Source organism: Limanda limanda, chromosome 4 (assembly GCF_963576545.1).
Source record: "Limanda limanda chromosome 4, fLimLim1.1, whole genome shotgun sequence".
Lineage (NCBI taxonomy): Eukaryota > Metazoa > Chordata > Actinopteri > Pleuronectiformes > Pleuronectidae > Limanda > Limanda limanda.
Window position 1 is genome coordinate 3366744 of NC_083639.1, and position 15291 is coordinate 3382034.

General features: G+C 42.2%; 1 protein-coding gene across 1 annotated transcript in view; it reads left to right on the forward strand.

Moving 5' to 3' along the window:
- The window catches only part of necab3 (N-terminal EF-hand calcium binding protein 3), a 37657-nt gene extending 27395 nt beyond the window's left edge, over positions 1-10262 (forward strand). The window contains exons 8-13 of the mRNA XM_061070585.1: positions 1302-1381; positions 4468-4521; positions 4815-4927; positions 5319-5396; positions 5973-6064; positions 10213-10262. Coding sequence (XP_060926568.1) covers positions 1302-1381; positions 4468-4521; positions 4815-4927; positions 5319-5396; positions 5973-6064; positions 10213-10241 — 446 coding nt within the window. The 3' untranslated portion in view covers positions 10242-10262. The remainder of the gene's footprint in view (positions 1-1301; positions 1382-4467; positions 4522-4814; positions 4928-5318; positions 5397-5972; positions 6065-10212) is intronic.
- Positions 10263-15291: the final 5029 nt, after the last annotated feature.

The window sequence follows — 15291 nt, forward strand, 5'->3', positions numbered from 1 at the left end:
CTATAGAATTTCATTATATATAAAAAGCAAACAAAAGCCATAGGCAATATGTAGGAGGGTGTCTGCTACAGATCAAAGTTCTTGAAAGGATTCCAAATCAAATGTATTCATCAATCCTGGTAAAGGTAATAACCTTCGGGCTGCTGTGGCTCATGGGGTGAGGCGGGTTGTCCACTAACCAGTCAGCCATTTGATCCCTGGCTCCTCCTGTCTGAATGCCGGAGTGTCATTGGGAAAGATATGGAACCCTAATTACCCCTGAATGCCGTTATGTTATTGAGAATGACAATAATAATATAATAATAACTTTATATGTATAGCCCTTATTTAACCAAGGTTACAAAGTGCTTCACAAAAAAATCCATGGCAAAAAGAAGAATGATTAAAGTTCAATTCAGTTAAATTTGAATGTCCTAATCAAGCCGTTAACATTTATAGAGAATGATGTGAGATGGAAAAGTGTGGCAGCTGTAAGAATGAAAACTTTTACTTGATGATGATTGATGTCACACAGAGAAGTTATAACTCAGTATTAATTTATAAATGTCTGAAGTAGGTTTATGTGGCTGCATTCAGGGAGAGGTGCTTTTAATAACATGCAGACTTGTGTCCATTAAGTATTAATCAATATTGCTGACATTATGATCATTGGATTGGTTTCACAGTTCAACCACAGTGATGAGATGTTTTGGACATTTGGGGAATCACGTTCAGTGATGTGCATATTCACAGCAGACAGGAGAGTTCCCTGAGGGCTTTACTCATCTGCAAACATCTAATGACATTTATTTTCCTCTTCCCTAGTATCGATAGACTGAACATATTAATGATATTGAGCCTGCAATGAAGGAACTAGCGTTGGGTGTCCAAAGACTTTAAAAGAACTTGTTATCAACGGTTTAATGTCCTTTTATGAACACGATAAACAATCTTAACTGGATTTTCAATACACGGTAACTGTTATATATGTGCATAACTTTATATTTCCAAACATTTTCCCTCTTGCATTCTTCACACAAAAGATATTGAGTTTATTATTCCCTCAAGGCAGCGTTTTCACAAGGTATCAAACCTCATCTGCATCACTCTCTCTGTCCTTCTCGGCCTTGTCAGCTGATGGAACCATCTGTCCATCTGAATGAGGTTTCCTGACATCAATCAAACTCCATGTTATATATCATTACTTTGAAATGTATGCGTCAGTATGAGATCTACGTTCATACCAATCCTGTTGGAATCAGTAAGTGGCACACACATTTGTTTTAAGTCCCCCCCAGTGATGTGGTATTGTGTTTTCTCAGGTGTGAACATGGAAGATGGAGAGAACTGGTGCTCTCAAGTCAACAGGCTGCAGCAGCTTCTGGATAAACTGGAGTGTCAGGTACTTCACTTTGTGGTTAATTGTGCACACAGATTTATTTCTGCAAGAGATATAAATGTATATTTCTGTTTTATGACTTCTGTCTGTGCCCTGCTACTGTTCTGGGGATATTCTCACCTCCGTCTGTGTGTCAGTGCACAGATATGCAGAAAGCTAAACCCATGACTGAAGAGTGGAGAGTGTCCTTGAGGTTTTTACTGTAAACGTATATTATATTATAAATTATAACCGTTAATTATTTATATATATATTAATAAGAGAGTGACATTGAGTTCCCGAAGAGTTGAACTAAAGTTATCTGAAGTGATGAATGTACAACTTGGGTTAAATTCTGCAAGTAGGCGTCTCCCCAAGAGCGCACAAACAGCTGCTGGCACATGAGATCAATCCAAGTCATCTTTATCGACAGGTCCGCTTTTCTTGGTATTGATTGCAATCATTCCAGTTATTTTGTTTTTTTATTGTTCTTCAATTGAGTGCCGTCATCAAACTGAACATGTTAACTCTGTTGTATATAATCAGCCTCGTTAGAAATAACAGTTGAACATTTAGTTTGACGCCTCCTTTTTAAAACATGTGTAATATAACTGTCTTATGAAATCACTTTAGCGATACATGCAGATTGAGGCTACTTTCATTCAATTGCAACATCCCATGCAACATGTTCAGTCAGTGATGCTGAATGTCAGTGTAACTGTTTCACATTCTTACTCAGCTTTGCACCAATGGAGATTTGCGTGAACAGAAACACATACAAAGGTTTTCTGAGAGGAACTCTGCAGGTCACGGTCACCTCTGTGCCTCTCAGTCTGTTACCTGTGATCACTTCTCACTGCCATGATCCCTGCACCTCATTCACGCTCACCTGCCACATCCTCCGGCTCATTCTCTCCATCTTTTTCTTTAATAACTCCTGTAACTCCCGTCTTGTGAGCTTCCTTCGTCTCTCGCCTCTTCTCGCTCTCCCTCACAACATTTTTCTTCCTCTAGTGCTGTTTTTTTTTTCAAACCGGCAGAACTCAGAGTGGAATATCAAAGCAATTCATAGCCTGCAGGATGTTTCGGAGCGCAATATCCATCCCCTCACCTCGATATGCACACACATGGACACACACACACGGACACACACACACACGGACATACACACACACACACACACACACACACACACACACACACACACACACACACACACACACACACACACACACACACACACACACACACACACACACACATACCTGTCCATCTTGCTGCCTTCCCTTGCCCTCTCTCATGCAACATAATGAGTTTTCATCCACAAAGGTTATGTCCACTGTACACACACACAGACACACACAGACACACACAGAGACACACACACACACACACACACACATACCCTTAGCTTTGACCAAATATCCACTCTGTGTTATTACATTTGCTGTATTTCAATTTTCATGAGTTGCGTCCTCAGGATAGGGTTTCAAAAAAATAAATTGTGTGGATTTTTTCTACTTGTCCTTCTTTAAAAGCACAGTTAGAATCTCTGCTGTGCTCGGTGACTGATTTCCTCTCGTCTGATATCACATTCTCAGCGATAAGAAACACAATAACCTTTTGGAATGAATGGATGTAACCTTTATTTCCTGGTAGGGAATTTAAATCGAGCTTATAAAAACGTCAGATATTATATAGCAACAGACCAAGAGAAAGAAATAACATTTTAATCCACATTCAATATCTGCCTGAAGCCTAAACACAGGCGCGGATATAGTTCATTTAGTTTCTGTGCTGATTGGCTCCTTAACACAACCTGTGAATTTTTTATCCAAATAAAATGCCTCCAACCTCCAAGACTATACAGATTCACTTGTCCCAACCTTGGACTGTATATGGAGATAAATGACATGTCTGCAGCCTAAGAGTGAAGCCAAAGCGTCTCGATCGACCCCTCGTGGTTGGTTTCAGTATAGGTCATAAACCCCGCCTCCTCTTTGTTAGTGGACGGGACTTGGGCCAAACCAAAAAGTCGAAGCATGTCAAATCCATTTTTTTCTCGAGATGGTTTCACAACTATGTTCAAGTGTGAATTTACCTGATGAGTTTGGTTTAAAAAAGTTATTCGATGCACAAGTCAGCGCCTGTATCCCAGATATTTCAACTTCTTTTCTGAATAATGGGAGGAATTTGACACTTTCATCTTTTATTCAGTCATGGTTCCAACAGATTGATGCAACCCAATGCTTTCCAGTGGCAGACAGACCTTTGTTGTTATATTAACAGTTTCAAAAAGACTTTAAAGTTTGTAGAATGGTGGAGAATAAAACAAAAAAACTCTGATCCGTTTCACATAGGAAAAAAAAACTTGTCTTGTGTAACCGTGTATGGTTTTTTGTACCCATTCATTTTCACATCCTTGAAACATGGACATTCTTATAACAAATCACCTGACTCCATCCTTTGCTCCGTATAATTCCTGCTGCTGCTGTGAACTGTCTGACGATGAATAACTGGGTCGTAATAATCTGCCGGAGGACGACAGTCCTGTAAAACACACTCACAACATTAAATCTGGCTGCAGGTTTTTTATCGTGTTTTTCCGTGGCCTCTGTTGTAAGAGCTCATTCTGAACAAACAGTAAACCGTCCTCTTCTTTTATAGTTTGGAGAGAAAAAATACACAGATCTACCACAACATTAAAACCTGGAACTGATTTAAAGGTTCAGCATGTTAGATGAAGGTGAAAGAGATCTATTGGCCAAAATCAGCTAAATTGTAGGAATTCTTGCTTTCTTTATCCTAGAATCAGTCGTTTATATTTAAATACTTTATATTTACAGGGAGTGGGTCCTCTCTACGGAGGCCGCCATGTTTATACAGTAGCCCAAACTTGACAAACTAAACAGCTTTTGAGTTTTTATGACAACTGAAGTCTACCACAGGTTCTCTGTCATGTTTGGAAGGGGAGGGTGAGGTGAGGGGGTATTCAGCTGCAACATGCAACTTCACCACTAGATGTCCCTCAATTCTACACACTGAAACCTTTAAATTGCTGCATATATCTGCAAACTTCAATTTCAATGTCTGTTACCTTTTTATTCTAGAGTCCCAAGTTGGAGCCACTGAAGGAGGACACGCTGGCCAACACATACAAGTCTGTAAGTCGCCACTGAGCAGGAATCGCCTGCTGATTCACCTGATGAATGATGTATGATTCATTCGAATTTAAAATATGAAAATGAGAATACAAATTAGAAGTCCCAGAATTCTTTTTACCACACACACACACACACGCCTACACTCACACAAATGAACCGGATAGAAACCTCTCTCTCTCTCTATCTCTCTCTCTCTCTCTCTCTCTCTCTCTCTCTCTCTCTCTCTCTCTCTCTCTCTCTCTCTCGCTCTCTTGCTCTCTCTCTCGCTCTCTCTCTCTGTCTCATCTCTCTAGAACATCCTGCTGGTTCACAGGCAGATGTCTGTGACTGAAGGAGATCAGGACAACCTCCAGAAAGTTGTGAAAAGCTACATGGATGCCACCTCAGCTCAATCTGACAACCTGCAGTGAGTGTCTTCATTTGCTTTCAGGCAGAGAGGATGTGTAACTTTGGCTCCGCTGCTGAGACGTCTTCATCAGTCCTGAAGGGTTTGAATTGTCAGAACTGATGTACATTTGAAGAAATACATTAAATGAGGAAATCCCATCATCGTTTTGTTATCAGTCATCCTGTGACTGGAGGCAGATTGTCTCTTGATGAAGTTAAAACAGTAGTGTCAGTTTACACCGTCTCTATAATGACTCGTGGTTTTATTTCACGGCTCTGTTGATGTCACTCTTAGTTCTTAAACATATCTGTCTATCTCTTTAAAGAGTAAAAAACCTTTTTCATGTTATTTATCTTTATTGAGATCTCTCTCTCTCTCTCTCTCTCTCTCTTTCTTGTCCTTCTGTCAGTGTGTCCGTTCAGAAGCTCCCGGGAAAGTCATGTTACATAATGTATGAGTTCTGGCAAGATCGCATCTCCTGGATGAGGTCAGTATGGTGCCTCTGTGTGTGTGTGTGTGTGTTTGTGTGTGTGTGTGCGTGAGTGTGTGTGTGTGACTGTTTGGCACTCTAAACTTCTTGATTGAAATGTTCCCCACCAGTAGAGATGAGCAGATGGCCCATCTCTCAGATCACACACACACACACACACACACACACACACACACACACACACACACACACACACACACACACACACACACACACACACACAGACGGGCCTTAATTGTTTAACATTTTATCTTTGCCATTAACACACTGTATATCAATGAATATATTCATTTGTAATATTTTCCACAGAATGTCTAAAAATTTAATGGAAACAAAAAAATCTATCAAAAGTCATGAACATATCGATTTTTGAAGCGTTCTTTGCTTAGCGATGAGCTCAGTGCACAGCTGTCTCTTAGACAGAATATAGATTTTACTGCCTCCAATAAAATAATGATGATTCCCCAAAAAAAACCATAGATATTTGACACAGTTAAAGCCTGAGTTACTTTTCTCAAACTTTTCTTTTTCTCTTGACTCTATTTTCCTTCCTGTTCTCGTCCGTCTCTCCAGCTACCTGCAGTCCAACAACAGTAAGGATTTCCAGCGCTGCATCATCGACATGTTAGAGGACGCTGAAGTCGTGTCTACTATGCTGCTCCCAGGTTTGTACACGTTTGTCACTCATTGTGTGTGTCGTACATGTGCATCAAATAGCGACAACGCTGTTCTTAAAGGGATAGGTCACCGAAAAATGTAAATTCCCTTATTATCTACTGACCACTATGTCGATGGAGTAGTGGGTGATGTTTGACTCCACAGAACACTTTTAGAGTTTCACGGATAAACAGCGTTGCAGCCAAATCCAATACAATTGAAGTCTATCTTGACCTCTTCTTCAGACGTAATAAATCTACAGAAAAAACATAACATGCCTCAATACTGCTTGTGTGGTGTCATACAATTGTCCGCAAGCCCCGACATTAAAATTTCACTCGCAAGGTCATCATTTACCCCATGTTTTAAACCAAAATGTCCACTGATATCCTCCTCTTGGTGCGTTCACGTGCCCTCGGGCAAACCATGGTGTTACTATGGCTGCTAGCATCAGAACTTCCGGTATCACACTTTCAAGGTCGGCGCATGCTTCTGCGTTGTCAGGGGCCCGCAGGCACGCAGCTGTAACGCAGGACTCGTTGTCATTCATGGTTCTCCAACCGTTGCGCGTGTTGCCATGCAATTCCCCGCCAGAACACTAGGCGCAGTAATGTTTTTTGTCGAAGTCGGATCTTCTTTGTGTGTTGCACGAAGAAGAGCGATTTATTTACATCGCCACAACGGCTCCGCAGAGCCTTTTTCTGGCGGAAAAATCCGCCGGTTAGTGACGGGTTATACTAGTGGACATAGTGTCGGATCTCTTCTGCCAAGTGCTCTTCTATCTGGTCCATATTCGTTCTTCTAAATCTTCCATGGTTTCCGGGCATGAACCGGAAATGCGACTCCGGAAATGATGTAGTCAGCAGACCAATCACAGCCCTCGCGGCCGGGTGACGCTTGCGGGGCTTTGCCGTCTAGTTAGAAAATTGGCCGACGCACGTAAGGACGTAGGAAGGGCCGTGAGGGGCCCGGAAGGGCTCCTGCATCTCCGTTCCCGTGAAAACGCAGAAGCATGCGCCGGCTTTTAGGCTTTAAGTGTAAGTCAACATGTTTCAAGTCAAATTTGAATGTCGGACACTTGTATGACACCACATGAGCAGTATGGAGACATGTTGTGTTTTTTCTGTTTTATAATGTTTGAAGAAGAGGTCACTGTTTACCTCTGATTTTCCTGAAGTGAAATGAACACTTCACTAACCCCTCGATCGGCATTCTGGTGAGTGAATAACGAGTACATTTTAATCTATCCCTTTAAAAACTCCTGTAAGGTGCGGCCAAAGCTCCATGGCTATTTTTTCTATGTTCATATGTTTATTTCGAACGTTGATTCTCTGTGTCCTGATATTTTAATCAAAGACAACATCAGGACATTTCTGATTTTTCGTATCGATGTGTTCATGTATGACTCATGAGTCGACTCTTGACTCGTACGCTCCTGCACATTAGGCCCAAAACTTCTGCCTGTTGAGTGGGCGTTGGTAATTCCTTCGCCCGCTGTCTGCTCACTGGCTCGTCGCCTCTGAGATCTGACGTTTTTCCCGCCGCTGTCAGAGTCGTTTGTGATCACACGTTGCCAGGTCACACAAACAGAACTGTGCGTCTCCTCCGTGTCAACAGCAATTCCTCGTCTTTTGAAGAATTACTGTAGAAAAGCCTTTGTAGCGAGCAGAGTCTAAATGGATAACAATGTTGGTGTACGTGTCAGGGATCCACCGTGTCTCTGAAACTGCCTAATGACATGTTATCCAACCTGTCAGTGCTCATATTAGTCCAAGCTCTGAAAAGTGTGTGTATCAGTAATATACCAATTATCCACAGTAGCCATGGTGACAACTGTAAATGTCCCTATGTGAGCGGTGTGATTTGATGGAAAGGGCTGGACCAAGAATATCTTTAGCGTCCGTTTATTCAGACTAAACGAGCCACACAACAAAAAATTGAATTAAATTCAGTATGTTATTTCTGTTCATATAAAATCATCTAAATATCTTCATTGAATCATTGGTGTTATATCTGTTCATGTAAAAAACCCACAGAGTCCATAAGGGGCAGCGCTGTTGTTGAAATGTCCAAACTGTCCTGAGCAAATCAAAAACTATTAGACCGCAGCTTTTAATTGGAACAGCACTGATGAAGATTCACAAAACACAAAACCACAGACTGAGAAAGTTTTTTCTGCGTCACACCAAACTGTTAACTATCTTCATACATGATTCTCAGATGCACTAAAACCTCGAATCGGTGGAAGACTCAGAGTTCCTGCAGACGTCTGGGCCCCCTGACAACAACTCACTGTAGTTTGATTACTGAGCCTGAAGAAGTAATTAAAACAGACATTTGTTGTGCAAGTGCAAATATTGTTTCCACAGAAATTAATATCAAAGTGGGGATATTCTCTCCGAACACTGGCTGTTGAAAGTTTGCCACCTCTGATGTTTGGTTCACTTGGCTCCGATTAGAGATGTTTGTATCTGTTGGTCCTACACACAAAAGCACAGGATAGAAAATATCTTATATATCTTAATTTGTCCTTTTACATTTGCAAGTGGAGACAGAAGCCGTATTTTTGGCAACGTGACTTAACATCTTACGCACGTAGCTCGTCTGCTCGTCATCGGGTCGTTGAGTCCTCAGCAGGGGGGGGGGGTGCGTGAATCACTGCCACTCGACCCCGGCCACCATCTTCACTTCACTCTCTCACTCTTCACGTTTGATTAGTTTGTCAAAAGCCTGACTCAGAATAATGTAGCGTTGATTATTATTTACGCCTCTTTGCGTCCGCTGCAGAGACGGTGAATTCGCCATGTGGGCTGCAGGAGTTGCGATTGTTGCCAGGTTACTGTACGTAGTTGTTTAGTTGTGCGCACGTGACTCACATGTACAGTTCATATGCTGATGGTTTCAATCAACACGGGAATCAGAAGTGGGTTCAGGTTTAAACAGGCAGCACGGAAACAAATGGAAAACAGAGACTCGTCGGACATCGAGAAAAAAAAAAAAAAACCTCAACACAACTGTGAGTAAGTGTAAGTAAGTGATAAGTGCTTCGTGAGGATAATTACAAGAGTTCAGTGTGAGTGGGTGTTTGTGTGTGTGTGAGAGTGAGTGGGTGTTTTATTTTAGAAAATTTAAAAAATGATTAAAATAAGCCTGGAATCAAGAAATAACCAGCAATGGTTATTTCTTATTTATTTTCCTTGGAAAAATAAGCTTTTTGAATATTTCTTCACCGCCCATCAGAACATGAACCCAGGTTTGTTAGGTATTAAAGTCGTCCGGCTGCTTGCTGTGTTTTTACGAGCAGTATTTTCAGTTAAATATCTGTTAAATTTCTCTGTGTATCTCAGCTCATCTGTTTGTATTGAGACGCTGCCGTGTGTTTCCTCAAAGAAAGAGACTATAAGCAGAGTTACTTTGCCCTGACTGTCAGACGCATTCGGCTGCTGAGGAAACAGGCGAGGCCACGCCGCTCTGATACAGGGAGGAAGAGGAGGGGGGGTTTATGATGTGCACGTCAGAAGCACAGGAAGCAGTCAACGCCGGAATCAATAATAGAAAAACAAATAAAACTGCATTCTGCTGCTCCCACCTGCGGCTATTTCTGTCTGTGCCACTGACTGTCACTGAACACTGCCCTCGTGTTCTTCTCTTCTTTTGCCCGGGAGGAGCTGAGCACCAACACGTGTTTTACAGACCTGTCCAACTGTGTTTGATATCACTCTCTAGCAAAGATGTGGAACACACACACACACACACACACACACACACACACACACGAACACACACACACGCACCTACTCTAACCTCAACCCTAATAGTTGCATAAACCTAACATTCAGCCTCACCTTAACCTAAAACTTAAACCTTAAAACACATCTTCACCTGCCATCTGACACACACACACACACACACACACACACACACACACACAAAAGGCCCAAATGTATAACCTGATCTCTCTTGCAGTTAAGTTGTTTTAATTGCTGCCGTCCCAAAATGGCATACATCCCTGACGTATTTGTAATCTGGCTGATGGATATGTGCAGCTGATAATTTGGTGCCTTTTAAAATGTTAATTATTGATTTTTAATGCAGTCATACATTGGTCAGATCAGCGTGAGGTGACCTAACTTTGTCTCTGTGTGTGTTTCCACAGCTTCCTGGTGGATCATGACTAACGACTGAATCCAGAATGTCCCACCCTCAGCCTACACTGTCACATGGACGAAGACACACAGGGCGCTGCAACCCACCCACCCGCATACACACACACACGCACACACAAACGCACTCATGCATACATGCACACAGTAGAACTCAAAAGACAATGGCGTCACCCGGCTTCCTCCAGCAGCATCTCTTATTATTCCTCTCTCTTCGACTGCTCATTATTGTGCCGCTTGTATCAAAAAGGGGAATCCACCCTATAGGCGATCTAAAGACTTCAAAGTGACCGATTCTCTGCAATGCAACAGCCGGTTTATTTTCATTTATTTATATTTCTACCCATAGAAACTTGTGCTCCGTCCTCCCGTCTCTTGTGGCGTTCGCCTGATAATTCCAGCGGAGAACAACCGAAAAACGAGCAGAGGTTGTTAGAGCAAACATACATTGGGAATGAAAATCACGAGTCGTGTTACGTTAAGTGTTTTGGGTTCGTGATGAGTTGTTTACAGACGAATGCTATTAACGTGGGGGGGGGGGAGGCAGAGGTGATGAAGGGTTACTGCGGCCTAATCATGCATGCTGATAACAAGAGCTTTCAGGAATCGTTCCTTTAAAGTCTGGCTGTACATGTTGTATTATAATGTAGAACTGTTCATTAAGCTACGTGACAACAAAAAAAAGAAGCTGTTATTATAAAAGCTACACCTGCCCCATCTATATCTACAATATTACTATGTATAGTTGTTACTTATTTCTGTTAGTTTCCTCTCCTCATTCTTCAAATGTAAAAGTATCTCTAAACATGTGAGTGTTAAGGAGATTTCATTGTATCGCTATAGAGAAAATATATTTAATGTATATTGTATTTATTTGAATCCTGGTGGAGCTCTTTGCATCTGTACATATTGACATGTTTTTGTTGTGCTTTGGTTTGGCCTTAAACACCCGAATACTTGTAAACAGACAGAAAAAAGCAACTTGAATAAATCATTAAAGCTCCTGACTGTTGGTTTTGACGAGTGACAGATGCCTCTGAATCGTCTGTCTTCACAGAAATCACTACATTGTCCTATTTTTTTCATTCTATCAATTCTATTATTTATAGTAAACTAGAAAGAAACACATGACAGGGGAAAGAAAGCAGTGAATACAGAGCAGCTGAGGGCTGTTGTCAAATGGGAATTTCAGCTTGGTGTTGGTTTCTGTGCATACGTGTGGGTGGGGGGTGGGGGGGGTGATATGGAAGTCACATATGGAGGAGGCGTGGGAGGATGGGAGGATGGGAAATAATGGGGGAGAGAGAAACCCAGCGAGCAGTGAAGCAAAATGAAGGCATCATCAGGGAGCCGATATACTTTCCTCTTGCAATTTTCCCCATTCATTAGTTACAAGATTTTCTCTCGTAGAAAAAAATCTAAAGATGCTTTAATCAGTCATTTTTATCATAACTATCTAATGACAATGTGACAGTGTAAAGGGATGGACCTGATTCTACAGCTCTCCTGTTTTAAATGTATCCATGACAAGTATGTATACATGTCAAGTACATCAGTATGAAAGAATATCAGCTCCCTACAACTGAAGACACAGTGAAGTAGCTGAGTAAAGAATAGAGAAGCCTTGAAATGCCAAGTTATATTACAAACTACAGGCAGAGACGGTCGGTATCCATGACGATACGTCCCCAACATCCGCTGGTGGACTCTTATATCTGCTGGTTCCAGTTATCAGCTCAGTGTTGGTCATGATGGCAGATTTATTAAATTGCATTGTTAAGGAAAGAACTCCAGAGATATGACAAACTGTGCAAGCCACTAAAACATTTTCTTAAAAAAAGAAATACTCATTTTGAAGTGCAACAGGAGTATTGTTAAATACAGCCTAGTAGTTGATATTTTAACATACGTACAGTGAATGTTAGCTCATCCCTTAGCTGTCCAGCCCGTGTGGTTTAATGTGGCTCCACTAAAGACCCTCTGCTTGTATACCTGCAGAGAACCAAACACCAGATCCCACTTACTTAAAATAGGGTTTGAACTCAGAACCTTCTGGCCGAACCCTAACCCCGATATAAATCGCTCAGAAGAGTCGGGTGATGACTTTCCTCAAGCAAACACTTTGGGTTCAACCTTGTATCTGAGTTGATTAAATATATATACATTAGCTGTTATTGTTCTGTATGAATTTCCTGCAGTGCTTTGAAAAAACAGCTGCATTTGCAAAGTATTTCTTTCTCTGTGAATCAAACACTACACCTCTGAGGAGGACACACCGGTGGTTTTCCATCCATGTTGCATATCAATGGGTTGTGAGCCTTGGAGTCAGTGATTCTTAAGGCCAGATGAGGTGAACTAAAGATAAAAGTGTACATGAAAAGGATTTATCACCTCACAGACGTAAATTCATCTCACTGTTACTCCCAGGTCGGAAGCTGTTGCAACACTAATGTAACATCAGTGCACTGCAGCATACAAATGGGCCTTGGGATGCTGCATGCATCCAATTTACTGAGAACGGTTCTGAGGCTGCACACGGAGCTAGACAAAAGCGTATGTTTGTGCTTTTGTTTCCCTTTTGTAAGAGTTTCAGGTGGAGAAAGGACGAGCTCTGAATAGAAATGAAAAGTCTGGATCCCTCAGCCAGCATCCTGTTAAGAAAGGGACGGATAATTGCCGGAGTGTAAATGTGAAAACTTACAAATACACACAGAAGCTGGGAAGATGTGGCCCTGATTGCTGTGGCTGTTCCATTTGATTGCCTGAATGATGTGGGCGAAGTGATGCCCACTCGTTTGTGTGCTCCAGGCTGTGTGTCTGTCTGTGGGTAACACACAAGGAATATGTAGTGGCCATTAGTGAAGCCACGTAGATGAGGCTGTGGGGATGTGTCGGCACACCTCCTGTTCCTCATTTGATCTTCAGAAAGCTGAGGTGCGTGTGTGCCGCTGCCGCTTCTTTCATGAGCGTCTCAGTTACAGCACATTATAGGTGGCAAGGAAATGTGGCCTGATGCTGTTTGAAGTATTTCCAGCATGTCAGACGTCACAGGCAGATGAGTAATGCAATATAATCTCTAAACAAAGACGGATCCCTGGAACACTTCACGAGTCATTTTGTTTTGTGTCATCTGGTGTTTAAAGTGTGGTTTGTTAAAATCTGCTCCTCTGACGTTACCTGAATCATTTTGGGCAGAAAGCTTTTCCTCCACATTCTGGTGGAGAAGTAAGATGTGATGATTGATACGACTCTGACACCTTAAAGCTCGCTGAGGAGTCCTGTGATTCCCATGTGTCTGTAGGGAATCGACTGAAATGCAGGAATGGCACGTACCCCACCACTGACAGTGATAACCTGAACATATAGAGGTAAATACATGTAATGGCTTTAGCTGATCTTGCTCTGTTAGTCACCAGAGCTCACGACCATATGTAAGGGTAGGAGTCAAGATCGGCCGGTAAATCGACAGCTTCGTCAGGATTGCGAGGTCGTGAATTCAAGCGATTACAGACCAGGTAAAACCTGGTATTTAGCTGAACTGTAAATGGGCGTAAACATATATCTTTGTATCTCGGTCAAAGCTGAGTATTTACATCTTACAGCAGAGCCACCAGGACAGTGTCTCTCCAGTAAACTCTGCAGTGTCATGACTCTGAGCTCAGAGATAAAGAGTTTTGTTGGATCCTTTTGATTATGGACTTTTTGCTTAATGTAAGTATTTTCAGTTTCCTGTTTTATTTTGAAATTTTGCTTCTTGAGTGTCTTACGTTTTATTTCCTGCCTTTGTCCTGTCCCCCCCCCCTCCTCCTCATCGTCCACACCTGTTCCTCATGTGTTTCACCTGTGTTCACTCACCCCCCCAATCCCCCACCCCCCCATGTCTGTGCTTCCCCTTGTCTTTGTCACTTTGTTGTCTGTCGCTGTACATTGTGTTTCCTTCTGATCTTATCGTGTTTCATTTTGTTTCTTTTAACCTAGTTTGCTGGCACGTTTGTATCTTGTTCTTTTGCGGTGTTATTTTTGTTCTAATTAAATGACGCCTTGTGTTCCTGCGTTTGCGTCCTGCTTTTCCCCGATTCCCCACAGGCATGGCAACAGCAGTTTATGCTTTAGCTTATCCAAAGCTTGGCCGACTAAACAATGATAAACCTCTTCCTGACTATGCAAACACTCAGTCACTGGCATTGGTGTTTAAAGGGCGACAAATAGTTTAATTTGAGTCTGTAACACAAACGTCAAATATGAATTCACCCCCTGTTATAGCTGATGTTGTTCTACCTGACTTATTGTAAATCTCAGAGAGAGGGCAAGGATTTTCTCACTGTTCCATTTTCCTGCAGAGATGGAGAGATGTAGGGAATCAGAACTGCTGCATGAGGAGGAGAAAAGCTTATATTGAAAAATTCACTCTCAGGAAATTTCGTCTGGTCTTATTTTATTTTCCAACACGGCACTGAAATAACTTTCATTCACCCCAGACCAGCTACTGCACAGTTTCATGTGATCTATTGTTCTAACACATCCTTTTATATTTATATATAAAAGGCTCTGGCAGATTTCAATGCCCTCCTCATCTTAACTACGTAATATCTTCCTATTGTGCATTACCTGATTGTGAAACCTGCTTTGCTGGGTTGAAAAGAACGTGGGATGAATGAATAGCCATAGTCGAGGCTTAGACCTTGTGCAGTTATTTCAATTGATGCAGCTCTCTGAATAACGCGGCTGCCTCTCTGAGCACCGCTCTCCTGCAGCTGGAGGGAGAAACAGAGGCCTTGTTATTCTCTCCTCGGCGGGTGCCCTTGGCTCTGATCTATGCAAACACACCTCGTCGATCCTGAGAAGCACAGAGCAGGACCGAGGGGAGCAGGCAGCATCTGTTGTCCTGTTTCTTTCCTCCCTGTTGTCAGTCCCTCCGCCGCGGTTCCTCTGTTGTGCACAAGGCGACAGACGGAAGGCGTCTGAAGTCCAAGCTTGCGTCACCTCCCGGTACAGAGGATGAGAGAGAACCTTGAAGAACGCCAATGGGACGGGTGTATCAGGTTTTATAAAACATGACGTGTGAACGGAAT